We start from the raw sequence: 20,120 nt of genomic DNA, 5'->3' as shown, positions 1-20,120 counted from the left end.
AGAGAGCAAAGCTTCTGTGCCTGCCCCACGAGCAGCCGAACCCCAAAAGTGCAGCTCTGCAGCCTTTCCCTCTGGGGGAGAACCCCTGGGAGAACTCCTGGGGTTTTCATCCTCATTTCTGTGGGTTTGGTGCTCTCTGTGGGTGCAGGAGTTCAGGCATGGATGCAGGTTTGCTCCAATCCCACAGATTTTAATCAACAGCCGTTTCTCAAGCAAGCAGGGCCTGGGGAGATCTCGGGGAGGAATCTGTGTTTGCTGGCAGAGCAGTGTTGGCTGGCACTGACATGGGAACTGCACGTTTTGGGGTCTGGGGGTTCCCTCACCCTCCCAGGAATGGGACTGGGAAAAGGAATGGAGCAAAATCCCGATGGAAACTTCTGGAAAATGACACAGCAGGGACAGACAGCCTGGCACAGTGACAAGAGAAGGAGAGCAATCAGGTAACCCAAACACAGGGCAAACATTTCACCGTGAAAATCAAATATTAAATATCAAACACCCCAACCCTTTTCCCCCCTCTCCTCATCAGCCAGGCTCCCTTTCTCCTGCAGCCTCTCCCCTCAGCAGGATTTAACCACGCAGAGAGCAAAACTCATCAATCCTCCAGGTTTAACCTTGTCTGTGTCTCAATTCACCAGGGTAAGTGCACATTTTAATACTTCCAGCCCCCTTAAGGCTATGCATAATGAACTTGGATTTTGGTTAAGAAAATATCAAATTTCTCTCCTCCACCCGCAGCAATGACACACCAGCCCTGAGGCAGTGGCCTGGAGCAGCCAGGGGTACCTGGGGCTGGCCAAGGGGATTTAGGGAATCACCTGGGCAGGGCATTGAGCACAGCTCCCACCCAGCACAGCCCCTGAATTAAAATTTAACTCACCCTTTATTGCAACCCACAAAAGCAAGTAATGAGCACTAACATTTTTATTTCTTTTAAACTGTCATTTAGGCTGCAGAGGGGATAATTACCTATTTCCACTGTAGTAAGGTTTTATCACCCTTAGTGAGGCATTTTCTAATTTAATATTTTCACTGTATTATCATAAAACCTGTTTCTGGAAAAAATGATCAGGAGCCACACAGCCATTTGCCATAAAACATGTGTGTGTGAGAACCTTGGCTTAATTATTTATGCATCTTTTCCAGAGGATGGTCCCTCCCCATTGGACACTGCTGCTTCCAGGTCAGCAACAGCATTAAAAAAATTTAAATAAAAGCAGCTACAGCCAGCCCAGGTGCTGAGAGTGGCTCTTGCCCCTCCAAGCCCCAGGTGTAGCGAGCACAGACATTTTACAGGCACAACAGGGAGAAAGGAGTGCCCTGGAAGAATATCAACAGCACATTTCATAAATCTCCATGAAACACTAAAATATAAATCCCAAAAACTCTCAGCAGATCCCCAGGAATCTCCTGTGCCCCCCTGCAGCAGCAGCAAACACTCCAAGGGGACACCAAACATGAGCTGCACATGGGATGGGAGCAGCCAGTGCTGGGCTGCTCTGTGGAATTAGTCATGTTATTCCCTTTTTGAAAATATAAAAATATAAACATATTTATAAATAGAAATGTAAATATATATACTATTTCTATATAAATATATATCATTATATATGAAATAAATATATAAACTTATTATTTGAAAAATATTTTATATATTATATATAATATATATTTTATACAATATAAAATATATAAATATATTATATATAAAATAAATAAGAATAAAATAATATATAAAATAAATAATATAATTATATTTATACATTATAATTTTATATAAATATATTTATATTGTATAAATATATGTATATATTAAGTATATATCTATATATTAAATATACTTATATTTATTAAATCTATTTCTATTTATTAAAATAGAAATATATAGTTCTGTAAAGCAGTGGAAGAACAATACTAAGGGGGAAAATTCAATTTCTAGGGGGTGTTTTTTTATTAAAATAGCAACAGTGCTCCAGTCACTGCTGTGCTCTTCAGTAAAAACACCCTCCAACCAATTTCTCTGCCTTTTCCCAAGTACCTTTTACTTCTTCTCTTCTTCTACCCAAAAAAAAAAAAAAAAAAGATAATTTAGAATATGCCACAAGCAGTACTGAAATGAGTACAGCCCCTATTCCTACTGCCATCCTCCACTGGGAACTATGAATTTTTAATTCACAAAAACTGGAAAAGATGGAACAGAAGCACCTGTGGAAAACACAGCTCCTGGTGGAAACTGGAGCTGGCTGATGCTTTCCTTGGAAAACTTTCTGTTTGTACCAGGTTGGCTCAGAGCAGGGGGCTGCTGACACCAAATGTGGGGCTCAATCCATGGATCACTCCCTGAAGAACTGCACCTGATGATCCATGTGCTCCCTTCTCTGAAATGTTCTGTCCAGTGTGTGAAATTCAGATTAAAGAGCCCAGCAAGCACAGCAGGTACCGGGAAGACAAAACAAATCTGAAGCCTTAAACGTCTCAAGAAAAATGAGTATTTCCTTTAAAAAAAGAAATGAAAGGAGGAGGAATTCCAGGGGAGCTTGGTTTGCAGCACTCACTGACCTCCTGCCCAGCCCTGGACTCAAGGCACACTCTGGGGCACAGGGGGACCTCTCACACCTTGAGTTTGGTGCCAGTGCCATTCCCACACACTCTGGGGCACAGGGGAGCCTCTCCCACCCTGGCTTTGGTGCCAGTGCCATTCCCACACACTCACAGGGCACAGGGGAGCCTCTCCCACCCTGGTTTTGGTGCCAGTGCCATTCCCACACACTCACAGGGCACAGGGGAGCCTCTCCCACCCTGGTTTTGGTCCCAGTGTCATTCCCACACACTCTGGGGCACAGGGGAGCCTCTCCCACCCTGGCTTTGGTGCCAGTGCCATTCCCACACCCATGGGGCACAGGGGAACCTCTCACACCCTGGTTTTGGTCCCAGTGCCATTCCCACACCCATGGGGCACAGGGGAGCCTCTCCCACCCTGGTTTTGGTGCCAGTGTCATTCCCACACTCTGGGGCACAGGGGAGCCTCTCCCACCCTGGCTTTGGTGCCAGTGCCATTCCCACACCCATGGGGCACAGGGGAGCCTCTCCCACCCTGGCTTTGGTCCCAGTGCCATTCCCACACACTCACAGGGCACAGGGGAGCCTCTCCCACCCTGGCTTTGGTGCCAGTGCCATTCCCACAGCAGCACAAAGCACAGGAGACGCAGAGCACCAGCAAGCACAGGCACCCCCAGCAGCTCCCATTTCCCCAGGACATCCATCAGTGCTGCCTCCCCGGCTGCCTGGGATGGGTGTTTGAGCAGGGCAGGCTCTGGGAGTGCCCTGTGCAGAGGGAGCCATTCCTTGTGCTCCTCATATTCCGAGGACGATTTCCCCCCTTCACAGCTTGCCTGCTCCATAACGGATTTGATGCAGGAGAAGACAAATTGTCTCACGAAGGAAAAGCGACAAATCATCTCGCAGCCCTTAACGGGTTATTTTTTTTTTTCCCCCTTTAAGAGGGAAATTTCCATAGCAGAGGCTCCTGTGCGTTTGCCAGGGATGCCAAACATCAGCTGTGGGGACGGGAGGGGGGCACCCAGTGCCACCAGTGGGGTCACATCCAGCTGAGCAGCCCCTGCTGCAGCCCCAGCCCTTCCCAAAGCCCTGGGGAGGGCCATGGGTGCCACTCTGCACCTCCAGGGCTCACCAAGCCACAGGCTGGGGGGATTATGAATAAAATCAGGCACAGAGAGAGGAAATTCCGAGGCCAGGTTGGGCACTGGGGCTGGAGCAGCCTGGGACAGAGGGAGGTGGTGATGGCACTGGATGGGCTGGAAGCTCTCTCCCAACCAAACCAGTCTGGGATTCTGGGATTCCAAAGCTGTGGTGCCTCAGGATCTCCCCAAGCAGGTTCAGTCTCACAGGATAAGGTTTTTCCTTTGGTTCCAGCCTGCCCTCCCCTTATTTCCCAAGCAGGACATCCTCTCCATCCTCCTGGACAGACCTGGATGCATTTTCCCCACACCAACAGGGTCCCTGGGGTCTGTGCCATGCAGCACGAGCTGCTGGCTCAGTTCTCCCTGCAGGAAGGGCTTTGCTTCCTCCCAGGAATTCTGAGGTGCTGAACACCCTGGATTGACAATCGCAGAGCCCAAATTCCTCCATTAATCTGCTCTCATGGTGTTTTAATACCCCAAGTACAAAGTGAGCCAAGTTAAAGGCTGGTATCTCACCAACCTTTTTTTATTTTTTTATTTTTATTAAACTCCTATGTCATATAAGTAAATTAATCTTTTAATACCAGGATTTCCTGCTACGTACCCCCCTCTGCTTGCTGTGACAAAGCAGCTGCACTGAAGGGAGAATGCTGATTGGGAAAATGCACAGAATGCACAGGCCTGCTCTGGATGCAGGGAAAGGCTCTAAACCAGAGCTCAGTGGCAGCTGGATGATCTGGCTGTGAATTCAGGCTCCCAGCAGGGCCCTGGGGACAGGGGGACATTTCCTGCCCTTGGATGGGGCAGTGAGGGAAGGGATTCCCACCTCACATTGTGGGGACACTGCTTGGTTTGACACAGCCCCAGCAGAGCCCCTGATCCCCTCTGATCTGGCTCACAGAGGATGCACATTCCTCCTCCCCAACGAGATCCACTGCTGTCACAGACATCTCTTACGGAAAATCCTTTCCTTAGGATTTTTCCTCCTGAGAAGCTGAGAGGCCTCAGGAACAAAATAAAACATCGATTATCTGCTGCTGTGGAATGCAACAGGTGCATCTGGGATTGGCCCATGTTGGTTGTTGCTAATTAATGGCCAATCACAGTCAGTTGGCTCGGACAGAGAGTCCAGACACAAACCTTTGTGATCATTCTTTCTTTTTCTATTCTTAGCTTAGCCAGCTTTCTGATGAAGTCCTTTCTTCTATTCTTTTAGTATAGTTTTAATATAATATATGTAATAAAATAATAAATCAAGCCCCCTGAAGCATGGAGTCAGCTCCTCATCTCTCCCCTCACCCTCAGAGCCCTGTGAGCGGTCACAGCACCCAGCCTGCACAAAATGGGATCCATTCCTGCAAAGCCCAGCTGGAACTGCAGTGTGTCCCTCACGTCCTGCTGTCCCTCCTGCAGGAGAGGCCCCTGGGCTGCTCAGAGCCCTGTGCCAGGGTTAATGATGATGTATGGGTGCCCTCCCCCCGGGCTGTGGGGAGGGGTCACACTGCCAGCCTGGGTATCAACAGCAAATTACAAACCATGTCAATCCCAGCTAATGCACAGCTGTAATCCTCTTTAACAGAGATCAAATCAGTGCCATGAGTTATGTTCATTCCGTAATCTGATAAGAAATAGAGTGAGCCTCTAATAAAAGAGTAATGAGAGCCCTTAATGATGCTGTTAAAAGGTAGTGCCAGTTAAAATACTGCTGTTGTTCCAGCTGATTAGATCACTGTTGCATATTTGCACAGTCTTGTTTCACCTGTCACAATAACCTGAGCTGTCTGGGGAGATAAAGGTGTTGGGACCAAACATCTGTGTCCTTAGAGGATGTCTCTCCCTGCAAGCCGCTGTCCTCCAGAGGTGAAATGAGGATGTTCATCAGAGTTTGCAGCGATCTGACACCAGCCCTGGCTTTGGAGTGCTCACAGGGACAGAGCTGGGGCTGTGTGTGTCACAGCTACAGACAGACAGACAGGATAAACCCCAATGGACACACAGACCTCACCTGGGCCGGGCACTGGAGCCACCCCAGCACTGGGAACACCCCAGGGGCACTCCTGAGCCTCAGCCTGCCCATGGATAAATAAACATTTATTTATTTATACACGAGAGCTCTGCAGATGCCCGTGGCTGACCCCCTAAAGGAGGAGGCTTTCAGGGCAATGCTGCTCAGAAATTCTGGGTTCAACCTCAGCCCCAAGATGTGTGACATCTTCAGGAACTCCCTGAGGCTCCTGCCCCAAGGATCTCTGACCAAGGGCTGTGAGATGGGGGCTATCACCCCTCTGTGCCCCATTTTCTGCCCTGCTCCCAGCTCTGTGCACGAGGTGCCACTGAAGGATGCCACGTCCTGATGATGGGAAATTCCTATTTCAAGGGAAGTCCAAGAAGGGGGAACCACATGAGGCCACCCTCAAACCCAGGAGGAGGCAAGAATCTGTTCCCACCTGGAACAGGACATGAAATTATTGTCCTAAATCACAGCAGAGGGAAATTCCAGCTACAATTAGGACTGCATGGCTGGAGGAACAGCTTGGAGCTACCACATTTCCTTTTGTGGTGAGAGGATCCTAACAATACTGAAAAAAATCAGAGCAGCTGGGCTTTGCTCTCACTTGAAAAGGGAAAAAAAGGAGAGAAAAAAACCCAGAGTAAAGCAACTCAGAGAGAGATGAAACAGCACAGGTGCTATGGACACAAAACTCCTCATCCATAAGTCCCTGCAATCCCCCAAAAGGCAGCAGGTATTTGGTTTCCTTTTCACAAACAGACAAATGACATCTCTCCCTCACAAAGCACAAACATGTTCCACAACCCAGGGGAAAGATGTTTCTCAAGCTTTCTCCATCCATTCACTGGAAAAATTATTCCACCTCCTTCCCACAAACTGCTCAGCTTGTGGAGATTTGGGTTTAAAGTATTGCTGGAGAAATATGGGTGGGGATGTGGGAGAGCTGTCTGCAAACCATGCACAGAATTCCACTTTAGTGTTTTCTTTACTAATTACCACATTAAAACCTTACAGCCTTCCAATAAAATTCTGTACTCTTTAAATAGAGATAAACACAAGCAACATAAAAGTCCTGAGTGAATCTTGAGAGAACTATTGCAGTTATTAACTGAGCTAAGAAAATGCACATTAACCAGAGCATAGGAGTTGCCATTTCTGTTAGAAGGGAAGCTCTTTTTAAGCTCTGATTCCACCTGAAGACACCAGGTGGCTGAGCTGTGTATTCCCAAACTGATTCCACAAAATGGGGAAATTTCACCATTTAGGACTTTTGAAATTAATTTTAAAGTAATTTAAAATTAGGAGCTCTAAAGCAGGAATCAAACCCTGGGTGCTGAGATTATGACAATTTCTGGTTTGTGCCACAGTAATTACAGAGTGAAGGCTCAGCCAGGCTGCCAGGACAGATGTGACCAAGACACCCAGGCTGCGATGCCAGTGACAAATGGGGAGCTGATAAGAAGGACTGGAGAGGGTGACAGGCTGAAGAACAGGTCAATACCACGCTGTCATGGAGCCATTTGAGCAGCATAATTAATCTCTTACTCACCTGGCATCATCATTCATTGTGCAGGGGTCAATAGGTGCCATGAAGCTCACCAGCTTGCTGTGGACGTGGAACCTGGGGAGAGCATCAGGAACGGCTCAGAGGAGCAAATGCTGAGCAGGGGCAGCCCAGGGGAAAGCAGGGCTCTCCTGGGGGCTGATCCCTCAGAAATCACCAGCTGGAGCTGGCAATTCCCCTGCTCCCCTCTGCTGAACAATGAGGGACAGAAATCCCCTCTCATCCCAGCCAGGGACAGGACAGCAGCCCCAGACAGACAGACAGACAGACAGACAGACAGCCCCTCCCTGCCACTGCAGCATCCATCTGCTCCCCCTCCTGCCCTGCTCTGTGCTCTGCAGAGCCCTCAGGGACAGCAAATCCCACTCTGGAGCCATTTCCAGAGCTGGGAATTCCCACCCTGAGTAACTGCACACGGAGCATGGAAACCCAGGCAAGGAGGGGACAGCACAAGGGCTGTGCAGAGATGGGGCATGTTCCCACCACCAAAACACTGCTGCAGCTGCCCAGAGAGAGAATCCCCTTCCATGTGCCACCCTGGGCAGGGGTTTCATGATTTATATTCAAAGATCTGACATTAAATTTAACAGGGCACTGAGGAGGTTTTAAAGCCAGTGTCCAAGGGCAGGGGACTCCAAACCCAGGCATTGTGAGCACTGCCTGCCCCAGCCTGAGGGTTCATCCAGGCTGCTGTGATTTACAGAGCCCGACAAACAGCAGGCAGCAGGACTCAACAGCATCTGCCCAGCATCACCTTCCCACTCTGCCAGCCCTGCCCTGCTGCTGTTTGCAGTGCAGGAGCAGCTGTGGGGATGCTGAGCTCAGAGGGCTCCCCGTGCCCAGCTCACACAGGGGCACCCTGCAGCCTTGTCCTGGCCTGGCAGGGATGGAGCCAGGAGCAGGCACGAGCTGCAGCTCCGCTGGCACAGCCTGGCACCCAGAACTCCTGCCCACTCAGCCCCAGCTGTCTGCACACAGCTGGCTGCTGTTGGAAAACCCCAGTGCAATGGGAAATATTCCATATGCAATGGGAAATATTTCACTTAGTGCAGAGAAGGACACCCCAGCCCACAGCAGCAGAGCTCAGCAAACACTGACAGGAGAAAGGTGTGCACACATCCCTCCTCCACAGCCACCTGCAGCTCTCTGAAGTTTGATTTTTGGATTAATTCATTTCCCCTCTCAATGCCCCAATTTCCCTCGTGCCCAGGGGAAGACTGACTGCTTCTGGAAGCACCTGAACATCCTCAGGCCCTGCACTGCACCCAAACAGGCTGTAATACTGAAGCTTTGCTAAAAAGGAATTAAGGAGACAGATGAAACTTGGTATTAAATATTTGGTTCTCCAGGACCTCAAAGTCCCCCATGTAAGCAATGCTGTCCCAATTTTAGAGAAGAACAGAGGTCAGGGATCTGTCTGGGGTGACACCAAGTCCCTCAGTGGAAGCACCAACTATTTACAAACCCATTTGGGCTCCACTGCCCAATTCTGAAAAATGCAGGAGCTCAACTGCACCTCAATCCCAAACACACACTATGAGCCTTTCTTGCTTTTATTGTTATTTTCCCTGCAGGGTCAGCAGAACTTTTAGCTAAAAAGCAAAAAGAGGCACCTGAGATGTCAGAGCAGCTCCCCCAGGGCTGCTGGGGGCACAGCCTGCACACCAGGAGAGGTTCCCCATCACTCCTGCAGCTTCATGGGGCTGCCTCACTTGTGTGATGGTGTCAGGAGTTTTGACTGAATCCTGAATATATCCAATTATGTGTGATGCTGACAGAAAGGAATATTGATAGTCAATAATTATAGGCTTTTCAGGCCAACAAAGTAGCTCTTCCCTCTTTCAATAAATTATCTTATGACATCTATCTTAAAAATTGCTATGCCAGGCCAGACCCAGCCTGACTCCAGTGACTTTCCATCAGATGCCATCTCAAGTCAGGATTTATAGTTTACTCACAAAGGATGGTTAATGTGCTGGATTTTTCAGGAAGCAGAGCAGCTTTTCAGCATCCTCCCTCCTCCCCCACAAATCATGCTGATCTCAGGGAGCTCAGAGAGGGAAACACCTCCTGCTCTCAGGGCTGCCTCCCTCCCCACGAGGGAGATTCCAGCTCTGAGCTCAGCCCAGTGAGTGACCCAGGAGGGAAATGGTTCAGACATGAGGGAGCTGTGGTGTGAGTTACCAAGAGAGACCCGACACCAAATTCCAGTTGGCACTCGGGGAGAAACAGAGATTTACCTGAGGTGTTCCTGCACATCTTCCCTAGGAGGTGCTGCCCACGTCTCAGTCAGGAAACACAAATTGCACAAAAGGGGTTTATTGGCTGTCTCTGGAAATTCCAGCCCCAAAAGGCTCAGGGACATGTGAGCAACTTTCCCTGGTGTTTCCACAGACCTGAGTGGGGCAATGCTGCCAGGCTGCATCCACCAAGCTCTAATTCCAGGAACACCAGCATTCCCCACTGATTCCAGGCTCTAATTCCAGGAACACCAGCATTCCCCACTGATTCCAGGCTCCAGGAACACCAGCATTCCCCCCTGGCTGCCCACAGCAGGAAATCTCCTCCAAACCACAAATCAGCCCAGACCCCCAGAGCCAGCTGGGGTAAAACACACCCAGAGCTGTCAGATTTCTTTTCCCAAAATGAGGATTTGTGTGTGCTTGCACAGGTGTCACTCACCGGATTCTCCTCCCTTTGCTGGCTTTCCTGTCCACTTTCTTCTTTATTTTGCTCCGTAACTTCTGGATGGCCAACCACTGCCTGGGGAATGCAGAACAGCAGGAGCACAGCTCAGAGCCACTCAACACTCCCAGAAACACTCTCTGATCCCCAACTGCATTAAAAGCTCCACTTCCCAACCACAACTTCCTCGAGTCAAAGAAGTTTCCAGCAGGGAAAAACTTCTCCTGGTTATAAATATTTTTTTAAACTGAAATGAGAGTCATCTCACCTGATTTATACAATGGAAACTCGACATCAGGGAAAAAATCTAACAAAATCCAATTACTGCAATCTTAATATAATCTTAATTACTGTAATCTATTTTATTGTAAAGTCAGATAAATGTACAATGCAATCACCACTTAAATGTAATTTTGTCTATATCGTGTTAAATCATAGTGAATAGCTTTCCATAATATTCCAGACGTACACAAAATAAATCTGACATTGCACTAAAATCTGGGTGGTATTTTACAAGGAGAAAAGTTGTTTCACCATCAAAATATTTCTTGATGCATTTTCTTCCTCTCCCTATAGAAACCCCCGAAAATTGTTTCAGGGAAGAGCCACACTCCAGCTTTCCTTGGCTTTTACACTTTCCTGAATTGCACCCTGTGGCTATTTCAATGTACACTTCTCATGAAGTGGCATTTGGAAGATTCTTTACTTTCTAACTCTAGAATTAAACAGAGAAATAATAGCTTCTCTGCATTAAATTATAGTTTAGTCCTGCATGCAGGGAGCATTCATTGTGCATTTTCATTGTACAGAATCCCTTCTTACAGGAGGGATACACAGGAATTGCTTGAACTGATGTCAGAAGGATTATTCTGCTCAAACAACAGCAAAGCTGAGTTAACAAAGAGCCAAAGCCAAACTTCAGCAGTGGGCAGGCAGTTTTTGTGCCACTGAGAGACAGAAACACCTGGACCAAACCTGGAAATACCTCCAGAGGATCACACACACACAGCTTCAAGCCAGACTGGTGATCCACAACCTCTGCTGGAGAGGAGGATTTCCTGAATAATGGCACCATGGGTCCTCCCAGAGCACTGTGCCCTCTGCACTGAGCTGTGCTGAAGGGACAGGGCTGTCCCAGCCCCTCACTCACCTGCCCATGGCCACCTGGTCGTTGGGGTCCAGGGCTGTGGTTTTGCGCTCGATCAGCTCTCGCAGGAGCTGCAGGAGAGACAGAAACACATCTGAGACAACAAAACCCATCTGAAACAAGGAAAACCCACCTGAAACAAACAAGCAAAACCCATCTGAAACAAGGAAAACCCACCTGAAATAAGCACAACCCACCTGAAACAAGCACAGCTGCGCAGCCAGCTGCCCCAGGTGTAATGGGGCAATGTGCAGGAAAAGCCCAGCCCCACAGGCTGCCCCCAGTGCTGGGGAAGGGCAGGGGAACTGAAACAATTCCCCAACAGAAGCAATGAAACAATTCCCCAACAGAAGCTGGGCAGCGATGCTCGCTCAGAGAGCAGCACAGCAAAATCCCTTTTATGGCTCCAGCAGGAATGCTCAGGCAGCCTTTTCTATTTCTTTTCATGCCCTGAGGGCTGGGGTTTGTCCTCCTTGCCTCCTGCAGCCAGAGGATGTTGTGAGGAGCCTTTCTGGATCCCTGACTGGGGCTGTGTGTTTATCACCACTCTCTGCAAACCCTGCCTGCTGTGCCTTGGGCACTGGCCAAGGTATCAACATGAGGAACAGAAATAAACCCTCCAAAACTGAGGGGAGCAAACTGCTTTATGGACACCTGCCAGTGAAGGTACAGCTCAGAAACACCTGGAACTGGCCCACCTGGAACCACAATCCAGGCAATTCCAGGCAATTCAAGGATGCAGGATGCTTTTCCTCCACCCTGTACTTCCCTCTCCTTCGAGGCATACACCACATTACCAGAAAAAGAGTGATTCAAACATAATTAAAAACCTGCCACTACTTTTTTTTTTTTTTTTCCTACTTGCTAATTTTTAGAGATTATTACCACAGCAATTACATTTAAAAATTCCAGGAGCCAGGCCACTGGTTTATTATCACCAGAAAACAGCAAGCAACTTCTCTGCCCTGTTTATCTGATTGATTCCCAACATCTTTCTGGCACCCAATCTATCAGTTTATCTCTGCCACTTCATCACAGTCACTTCTGGCAGCTAAATACAAGATCCAAATCCAGTGTTACACAGACACACGACACAGCAAACCTGTGTAGCACTGCCACTCTGCAAACAGCTGCCCTCAAGGCTAAGCAGAAATGGGATCTTGCTTTCCAGTCAATATTCTGTCAGAAGCAAGGTGGGAGGGAGGCTTGGAGCAGCAGCCACAAGTGGTGCAGAGAGCTCAGGGCGGCTTCCCCTGCTCCAGCAGCGAGGGGAAGTGCTGTGTGCTCTGATCCTGTCCCTGGGTGTCACACCCAGCCACCCTGGGCAACAGCAGCAGGGCAAATCCTGCAGGGCTGGGCTCCTCCTGCTGGCACAGAAACCCTGCAGCACCATGGAGAGCCCCAGCTGCGCCCACACAATGCCAGAGGGCAGCTGGATGGGATACTGGGAAGGAATTCCTGGCTGGGAGGGTGGGCAGGCCCTGGCACAGGTGCCCAGAGCAGCTGTGGCTGCCCCTGGATCCCTGGCAGTGCCCAAGGCCAGGCTGGGCAGGGCTGGGAGCACCTGGGACAGAGGAAAGTGTCGCTGTGATGGGCTGGAACAAGATGAGCTTTAAGGTTCCTTCCAACCCAAACCACTCCACAATTCCAAGATGCATTTTTGGGGCTGGCTCCTAACCCTGAACCAGTTCTGTGCTCCAAATGTTCTTCAGGGCACCCCAGCTGTGGCACTGGGGGCACTGCCTGGAGAGGAGAGTGAGGCAAAGAATAAAATTAAAAAAAAAAAAAAAAAGAAAAAAAGCAGGAGCAAGAGGGAAATTAGGAAATGGAAATAAAAGCTGTGAAGCATCTTGTTACATCTAAATAGCAAAAGTCTCCGAGCTGAGGTTATAAATCATGCTAACAATGGTTACTAAAATAAAAGTGGATGTAGCCAGAGGCTACCACTGAAAAAGTCAGGCCAGGCCTGCCTGGCTGCCTTTGGTCTTTAAGGATTTGATTAGTTTTCTGTTTTCTGCTTTCTGGTTCAGAGTCCTGCATCCAGCCCCTGCTCCAGAGCCAGCCAGAGCCTGGGACACAGAGTGAATGATAAATTCATTTACTGAATAAAGCAACACTGTTTTCCCAGCACAAGACTTAAAGCACTTCCCAAATGGTAATATTTCATTAAGCCTGGCGATTCTGCTTCAAATTTATTAGCCAAAACAGAAAACTCTCATCAGACCCCATATATTCCATTAGGAGTGATATATGGTGTCTCCCAATGTCTAATTATTAACTAGGAAGTGTGAGTAAATCACCATCAGCCTTAAGCCCTGATGTGTGAAGAGAGTTAGGCAATCCCAGCATCAAAAGGCTTTGATTTGAAAGAGATCCTGCTTTGCTTTCCTTCCTTCACCTCTGCCCTGAACTGGGGAAAGCTCAGTGTCCCAGGGCACACACAGAGTGCAGGGAAGAACAGCTCCATCCCAGGCTCAGCTCAGTGTCCCAGGGCACACACAGAGTGCAGGGAAGAACAGCTCCATCCCAGGCTCAGCTCAGTGTCCCAGGGCACACACACAGTGCAGGGAAGAACAGCTCCATCCCAGGCTCAGCTCCCAGTGCCAGCTGATCCTGGGACCACCAGGACAAGCCATGGGAGCAGAGGGAAGTGTCAGGGATCTTGGTTTTGCTTTGGGTCCTGCAGCAGGAGCTCTCCTGGCACACAGCAGCACTCCCAGCACCACTGAAGGGCTCCCTACAGAATCCCCCAAAGCAGCTCCCCTCAGTGCCAGGCAGAGATGCACACAAACCCACTGGACACAGTCAGAAATGCCATCAGGGTGTTGTTCCAGGGCTCATTTCTCATTTTAGAGGTCAATTTTCATTGTAGAGGTTAGGTCTCATTTTCATGCACTATCTATCAGTGTTTCTAATGCTGCACTCACTGACCTTTGTGATTTGCAGACCCCTAAGAATTGCCAGTGGAGACAAAGAGCTAAGGAGAGCTGAAATCAGCCTCTGACAAAAGGCTGGCTTGTCTTACACCTTACAGAGCAAATCAAATTTAAAAAGAAGTCCATCTACAGATGCCCTGTAACAACATTTGGATTTCTACCAGAGAAAATTTAAGTTGCAGCTCAAATATTATTTTAAATCCCCTTGAAATGCTTTTTAAAAACTTGTTCTTATATTTAATAAAATGCAAGTGGAAATCACTGGGCAGTCTCTTTTTAAAGCCCATTTTATTCAAATTTAGGTTTGTGTAAATGCACAGATTTGCCTATTTTCAAAGAACCCATTAAGAGAAGCTCCAAATCAAGCTTTAAAATGTGTTATTAACCATCCAGCCAGCCATTTGAAAGATACATGCCTGTGATAAGAGTATTGTATTGCCATTAACCTGTGGGATGGTTCGAGACATCTCTTATTCACACAAAACTCTAAATGCATCTAATTAAAGCCACAAGATCAGCTGTCCATATTAATCACTCACCGGTTTAATTAAGGTAAACCAGCTTGTCACAAAGCCAGCCTTCTCTATTCCTCACCATTATTGACTTTTAATACTTCTCTGGATTGGTGATTCCTTGTTTAGGGCACTGCCAAACTCAGGGAGAGGACACCAGGGTCCCCCAGGAGCTGCTGGGGACACCAGGGGAAATCTCCATCAGTGAAATTTTCCAGAAAAGCACACGGGGGGGAGTTAAGGATGCTGATTTGGGGGTAAATCCCAGCTCTGAGAACCCTCCTGGAAGGATTTGGTGATTCCTTGGGTGCTCCCTCTCCACTCTGGTGCCCACAGCTGTCACAAAATGCCCCAAACCAGAGAGAGCAGAGGCAAGAAGGGATTATGGATATTCCCAATTCTCCCCAGGCATACCTGCTGCCAGAAGTGATGAACATTTGTTCTGGGAAGAGCTGCTACCAGTGGAACACTTAGCATATGAACACTAACCTAATTCCTGTTGGAAATAAACCAATTTCCACTCTCTCCTTTACCAGAGGAGTATTTCAAGCTAACAATAAAATCTCCACTGTAGCATGTCACAGCAGCAGCTCCCTGGTAGCACGCTGGAATTTTAAGTCTTAATGCTGCAATATCAGCTGTAATGAATCCTACGTAAATATGACTCCTAAAAATAAAAAGCCTTTTTCTTCCCTAAAAACCATGTATGAAGGAGGATTTAAAGGAAAAGGAAACCTCCAGCCCCTCACTGCTGCCAGTAATGAGGAGCTTCTGAAACACTTTAACTATTCCCACCCAAATAAAAATATTTCACTGCATTACTCAGCTCAGCTTTCCATCACCATCCAATATGGGTCATCACAATAAAAACTGCTTATAAAACAAGTGAGGAGCAGGAGAAAAGGCAAAGTAGGATGAACAGGCAGAAGAGAGTTAAATCCTGAATCATCACAAAATTCCACCAGACCCACCTGCTGAATTTTACTGAATATTAGACCTGGACAAGAAAATTGTCCAGAAGAAAAACAGATTAATTAAAGAGCTTTTTATTATAATCTATAATAAAACAGTGTAACTACTTATTCTGTTATCATTAACTTGTGCACATTCATCAAATCTGGTTCATTTTTACTTGCCTAATTTCACACTGACACATAGAGGAAGCTGATTTCCAGTGCAGTTCTTTATCTGAATGTTTACCTTTTAAGCAGTAATCAAAACAAATGAACAACTATAAAATGCTATTTAGAAGAGTGAAAAGGATGCCAAGGCAAGCCTGGATGCAGATTTCCATAGGAAGGAAGAGGCAGGTGCTGAAATGCAGGCTGCAATCAGTGTTATGCACAGGGGTCAGGGGCTGTGAGCACCCTGAGCCTGCTGCTGATCACTGCTGCAGAAGCAGCTCCCTCCCAGGGTTTATTTCCATGCCCACATGCAATCCCACACACACAAAGCAGCGCTCAGCTCTGACCCAGGGAAAGCAGAGCCATTCAGGGCCCTGGCAGCCCCATTGTGCTCTGCTCTCCCTGCTCTCAATGCAATGTTCAGCTCCAGCTCAGCGCCCTGACAAATAAAGGAAAGCACTTTATGAATCCAATTTAACTGGGAGGTGACAGAAAACACAGAGCCATTTTCCTCAGCCTCATCCCTGAACTGGCTCCAGCCTCTGCCAAACCCCACCGAGCACGGGACACCAACCAGGGCACCCCAAAACCACTGGGATCTGCAGAGGAGGCATTCTGGGGATGGAGGAGAGGAGGAGGGAGGGAGACCAGAAACAGCCCAGCAAGAGAGGAAATGGATGTGCAGCTGCCTGGCTGCTCAGCAGATGTCTGCCGGTGATGTACGAGGCCGGCAGAGGCTGTCGGAGCTGCTGCCAAGCCCTGCCAGGTGATTAAAGCCTGCTCCAGCCCCAGCGCTGCACTTCCAGCCCCTGGGCTCCCCAAGTGCCACCCAAGGCTGCCTGTGCTGCCAGATGCTGCTGGCTGGGGCTGCCCCTGCAGCTGGAGCAGCAGGGAAGGCAATCTGGAACCCAGCCCCTGTCACCCATCCTTCACCTCTGCCCGCGCCTCAAACTGCTCCAGTTTGCTGCCACCTCCCTCCTGGGAAATGGCCAAGATACAGTTGTGCCTGGCAGAGCCATTTGTTTTACTCAGGTGACTCTCTTCCCTCAATGACCTCTATTAGTTTAAGTTTTAATTTAGATTAACCCCAGCACCCCAATTAACCAGGGAGGGGAGAAGTTAAGCTGGGCCTGCTCATATTTCTGAAATCACCATTTAGCACAGTTACAGTTATTAGAGGGAAAGATGGGGACACTCATCCATTGCTGTTTTCTTTTTTAAAAATTAACATTTCATGGCCAAGAAGCACTTTCTCTGCACAGGTCCTTGGACTGTCAACCTCAGCTGTTTCTCCACTGCATGATTTTGTTACTCCAACTTCACTTCTTCTGTATTCTGAGGGTCTAATTTTCCCCCAAAGCTGAGCTTCTGGGCCACTTGGACCCAAAATTCCACCTCAGTATCAATCAATAAATCTCAAAAGATTTATCTTTATTAAGATTTATCCTCAATCCCTGCTGCCAACAGGACAGGCCCTGTCCCATCACCACTGGCACCCTCACATGGCAACAGCTCTCTCCTACTCCCCTAGCACTTTACTGGCCACTCTAATAATTATTCAAATTTTTTAAAAAAATCTGTCTTTTCAGTGATAAAATGATATTTGTCTAGTCCTGAAGGTCAGGCTCAGTGTGGATCACCAAAGCAGGCAGAGGTTTCACACTCTGGGGAAAGGCTTACAGTGACATATTCCTCAGTATGTGACAATTCCAGTTCTCACAAAGCTGGCACTGTCTTCATTAAATGAGCTACAAACACAGTGTTTCCCTGCACTGGGTGCAGATTACTTGCTTCTAAGAATTCTGCAAATAAAGGAATAACTGGCCTGGATCCAAGCTGGCCCAGCTCCAAGGGAAGAGCTGGAGCAGCCCAGGAGCTCTCCCGTTCAGCAGGTGAACGAGATGATTCAGGCTGAGGCAAGAACAACTTTCAGTGCTCCTGAGGATGCTCTGGGACTGTTTTTCCTAAGGGGGCTCTGCCCACAGAGAACAGAGAGGATTCAGAGCTTTTTCTCCTGTGTTGTTTCTCAGGGAGAACAGGCACAGCTCCTGCAAGCTCACACCCACAGGACAACTCCAAACTCACACAGCCCCAGAGCAAAAACTGAGAGCAGAGTGCCCTGAGGGACCTGCAGAGATTTTGGGTGCTAAAGCAGGTACCTGAGTTTTACAGGTAAAGAGAAATACAGAGCACAGAACCAACTGCATTTTCTCTGTGAGCATTAAAACCCAACTGGAGCTGTAATTGCACCACACATTTAGCATCACCTACCTGGTGATAAAAGTCATCATCATCAAATATCTCCTCATCAATGTCCTTCAGGTGCCTGTTGGAGTCTGAGGCAGGGAGGACTTCCTGCAAGCATCAAGGAAATACTGAGAGCTCACATGTGCACACTTCTGTCCCTGGCTCCAGAGACATCACCTGCAGCAGCCTGTAAACACACTTGATGATATGGAGGAATGGGGGAAAATTCCCAACATAACCAGCTTTTAAGGAGCAGGAATACATTTAAAGGCAAGGCAGAAACGCTGCCAATGCCAGAATAGATTTATGATGCCTTTACTGGGAAATAAATAGGACTGTGCAAAGTCTTTCTGGCAAAATACTACAGATATTTTTAATGTAATGGCAAAAATACATCTTGCAAGTCCAGTAATTCTACCTGATCTCTCAAAATTGAGTATTTATTCATTCTTAAATACTAAATTAATAAAGGGCTTACTACTAACATATTCTGTAGGTTATATGCAGTATGATCTTAAAAGGGACTTTCTGGGTTAAAGACTCTAAACTGCAGAGTGAAAACCAAGTTTTGCCGCCTCTACCTCAAAAATCAGATTTAGTGAGCAGCACAGGAGGGGCACAATCCCAGCTCAGGGAAAGCCTGTCAGGAACTGGGACAGGAGATAATCACAAAACTGGAATTTATATGTTTTTCGTCAGCCATTACACTGCAGGAATCCACACTCAGAAATCCAGCAAAGTTTGCAAATTTCTGGCTTGGCACTCTATTACTGGCATGTGTGGCTGCAAAGGGAGACCATTTTCTGTGGGAAAAAGAGATCATTTCCCTGGGTGAAATAATTTCCCTGGGGTCTGGTATCAGCTCAGAGGTGGCCCTAAGGGGGCTCTAAGGGCATGCTCAGTCCTCCCTGGTGGCAGCTTTAGTTTTGAGAAACCCAGCAAAGTTTGGAAATGTTCAGGTTGCTACCCCAGTGTCAGCAACCAAGGGAGACCATTTTCCCTTGGAAAAGAGAAGTGTGGCTCCCAAGGGAGACCATTTTCCATGGCAAAGAGAAGTCACCCTCCTCCACCCAGCTCCCAAACAAGCACACCCCATCGCGCCGCCGAGTTTCCCAGGCTGAATCAATGAAACACCAGCTCTGCAGAGTTCCCCAGGATAAACCAGTGGAATTCCCCCTCCTCACCTCGCTGTCAGGCCCGGGCTGAGGGGCTGGGGCGGGCTGGGGCTCCTGCCTGCCCAGCACGGTGTACAGGGAGCGGCGGGTCTGCGTGCGCCGCAGCAGGCGCTCCCTGTCCAGCAGCACGTGCTCGATCTGCGCCAGCACCGAGCGCTCCAGGGCTCCAAACCCCTGCAGGGCACCAAGCACTGTCAGACAACACACACACACACAGCCTCTCCTCGCTCTGCGTCCCCATGTCAGCTCAGTGCAGGGATTGCTGCGAGCGTCTTTTATTTGTTTCTCCCTTCCCGACCCGAGGCGAGTTGATGCCTGGCTTAATAAAATGCCTTTGCTGTTCTGGTTCAGATTAACTTCTCCGTGATTAATACCAGCTCAGAGATGTGAGGAGAGCCTGGATCTCCGGGTGAAATGATTACACATTGTATTAAAGACTACACATCTTGGAGGAGGAGAGCCTCAGAGGGCCCTGCTTCTGGGAGGAACCACAAACAGCTCCTGCAGCAAGAGTGACATTTTCGGCTGTGAGGGGATGTCTGGTTGAGAAGACACAGAAACTACCAAGAGACACCTCCCACTGTCCCAGGTTGCTCCCAGCCCCATCCAAGCTGGCCTTGGACACTTCCAGGGATGGGGCAGGCACAGCTGCTCTGGACACCCTGTGCCAGGGCCTCCCCTCACTCATAGGGAAGAATTTATTCCATGTACCCCACCCAGATTTCCCCTTTTTCAGTATGAACTCATTCCCCATATCCCTGCTCCAGGGGAGCCATGTCAGCACACACAAACCAGGCCTTGCCTTGCCCATTTTGCCAGTTGCCAGCTTGGTCTTGTCGTGCCACTTCTGCAGGGTGCTGTTCCTGTAGTTCCTGAAGTCCCTGTAGCGCTTGGCTATGAACTCAGGGTACTCCTCAAACTTCAGCTTCCTCTTGGGGAGCCTCCTCCTCTTCTCCTGAGCCTTCTCCACTGGCTCCTCATCACTGCTGCTCAGGATTTCATCCTCACTGGAACAAGA

General features: G+C 48.4%; 1 protein-coding gene across 1 annotated transcript in view; it reads right to left on the bottom strand.

The window, feature by feature from the left end:
• Positions 1 to 20,120, bottom strand: part of AATF (apoptosis antagonizing transcription factor) — a 35,518-nt gene that overhangs the window by 1,913 nt on the left and 13,485 nt on the right. The window contains exons 6-11 of the mRNA XM_058817889.1: positions 19,905 to 20,109; positions 19,112 to 19,276; positions 17,952 to 18,035; positions 11,112 to 11,179; positions 9,959 to 10,039; positions 7,262 to 7,333 (exon numbers count right to left, since the gene is read on the bottom strand). Coding sequence (XP_058673872.1) covers positions 7,262 to 7,333; positions 9,959 to 10,039; positions 11,112 to 11,179; positions 17,952 to 18,035; positions 19,112 to 19,276; positions 19,905 to 20,109 — 675 coding nt within the window. The remainder of the gene's footprint in view (positions 1 to 7,261; positions 7,334 to 9,958; positions 10,040 to 11,111; positions 11,180 to 17,951; positions 18,036 to 19,111; positions 19,277 to 19,904; positions 20,110 to 20,120) is intronic.

Source organism: Ammospiza caudacuta, chromosome 20, assembly GCF_027887145.1.
Source record: "Ammospiza caudacuta isolate bAmmCau1 chromosome 20, bAmmCau1.pri, whole genome shotgun sequence".
NCBI classification, from domain to species: Eukaryota; Metazoa; Chordata; class Aves; order Passeriformes; family Passerellidae; genus Ammospiza; species Ammospiza caudacuta.
Note: the sequence above shows the minus strand (reverse complement) of the source record. Positions and strands in the feature narration are given on the sequence as shown.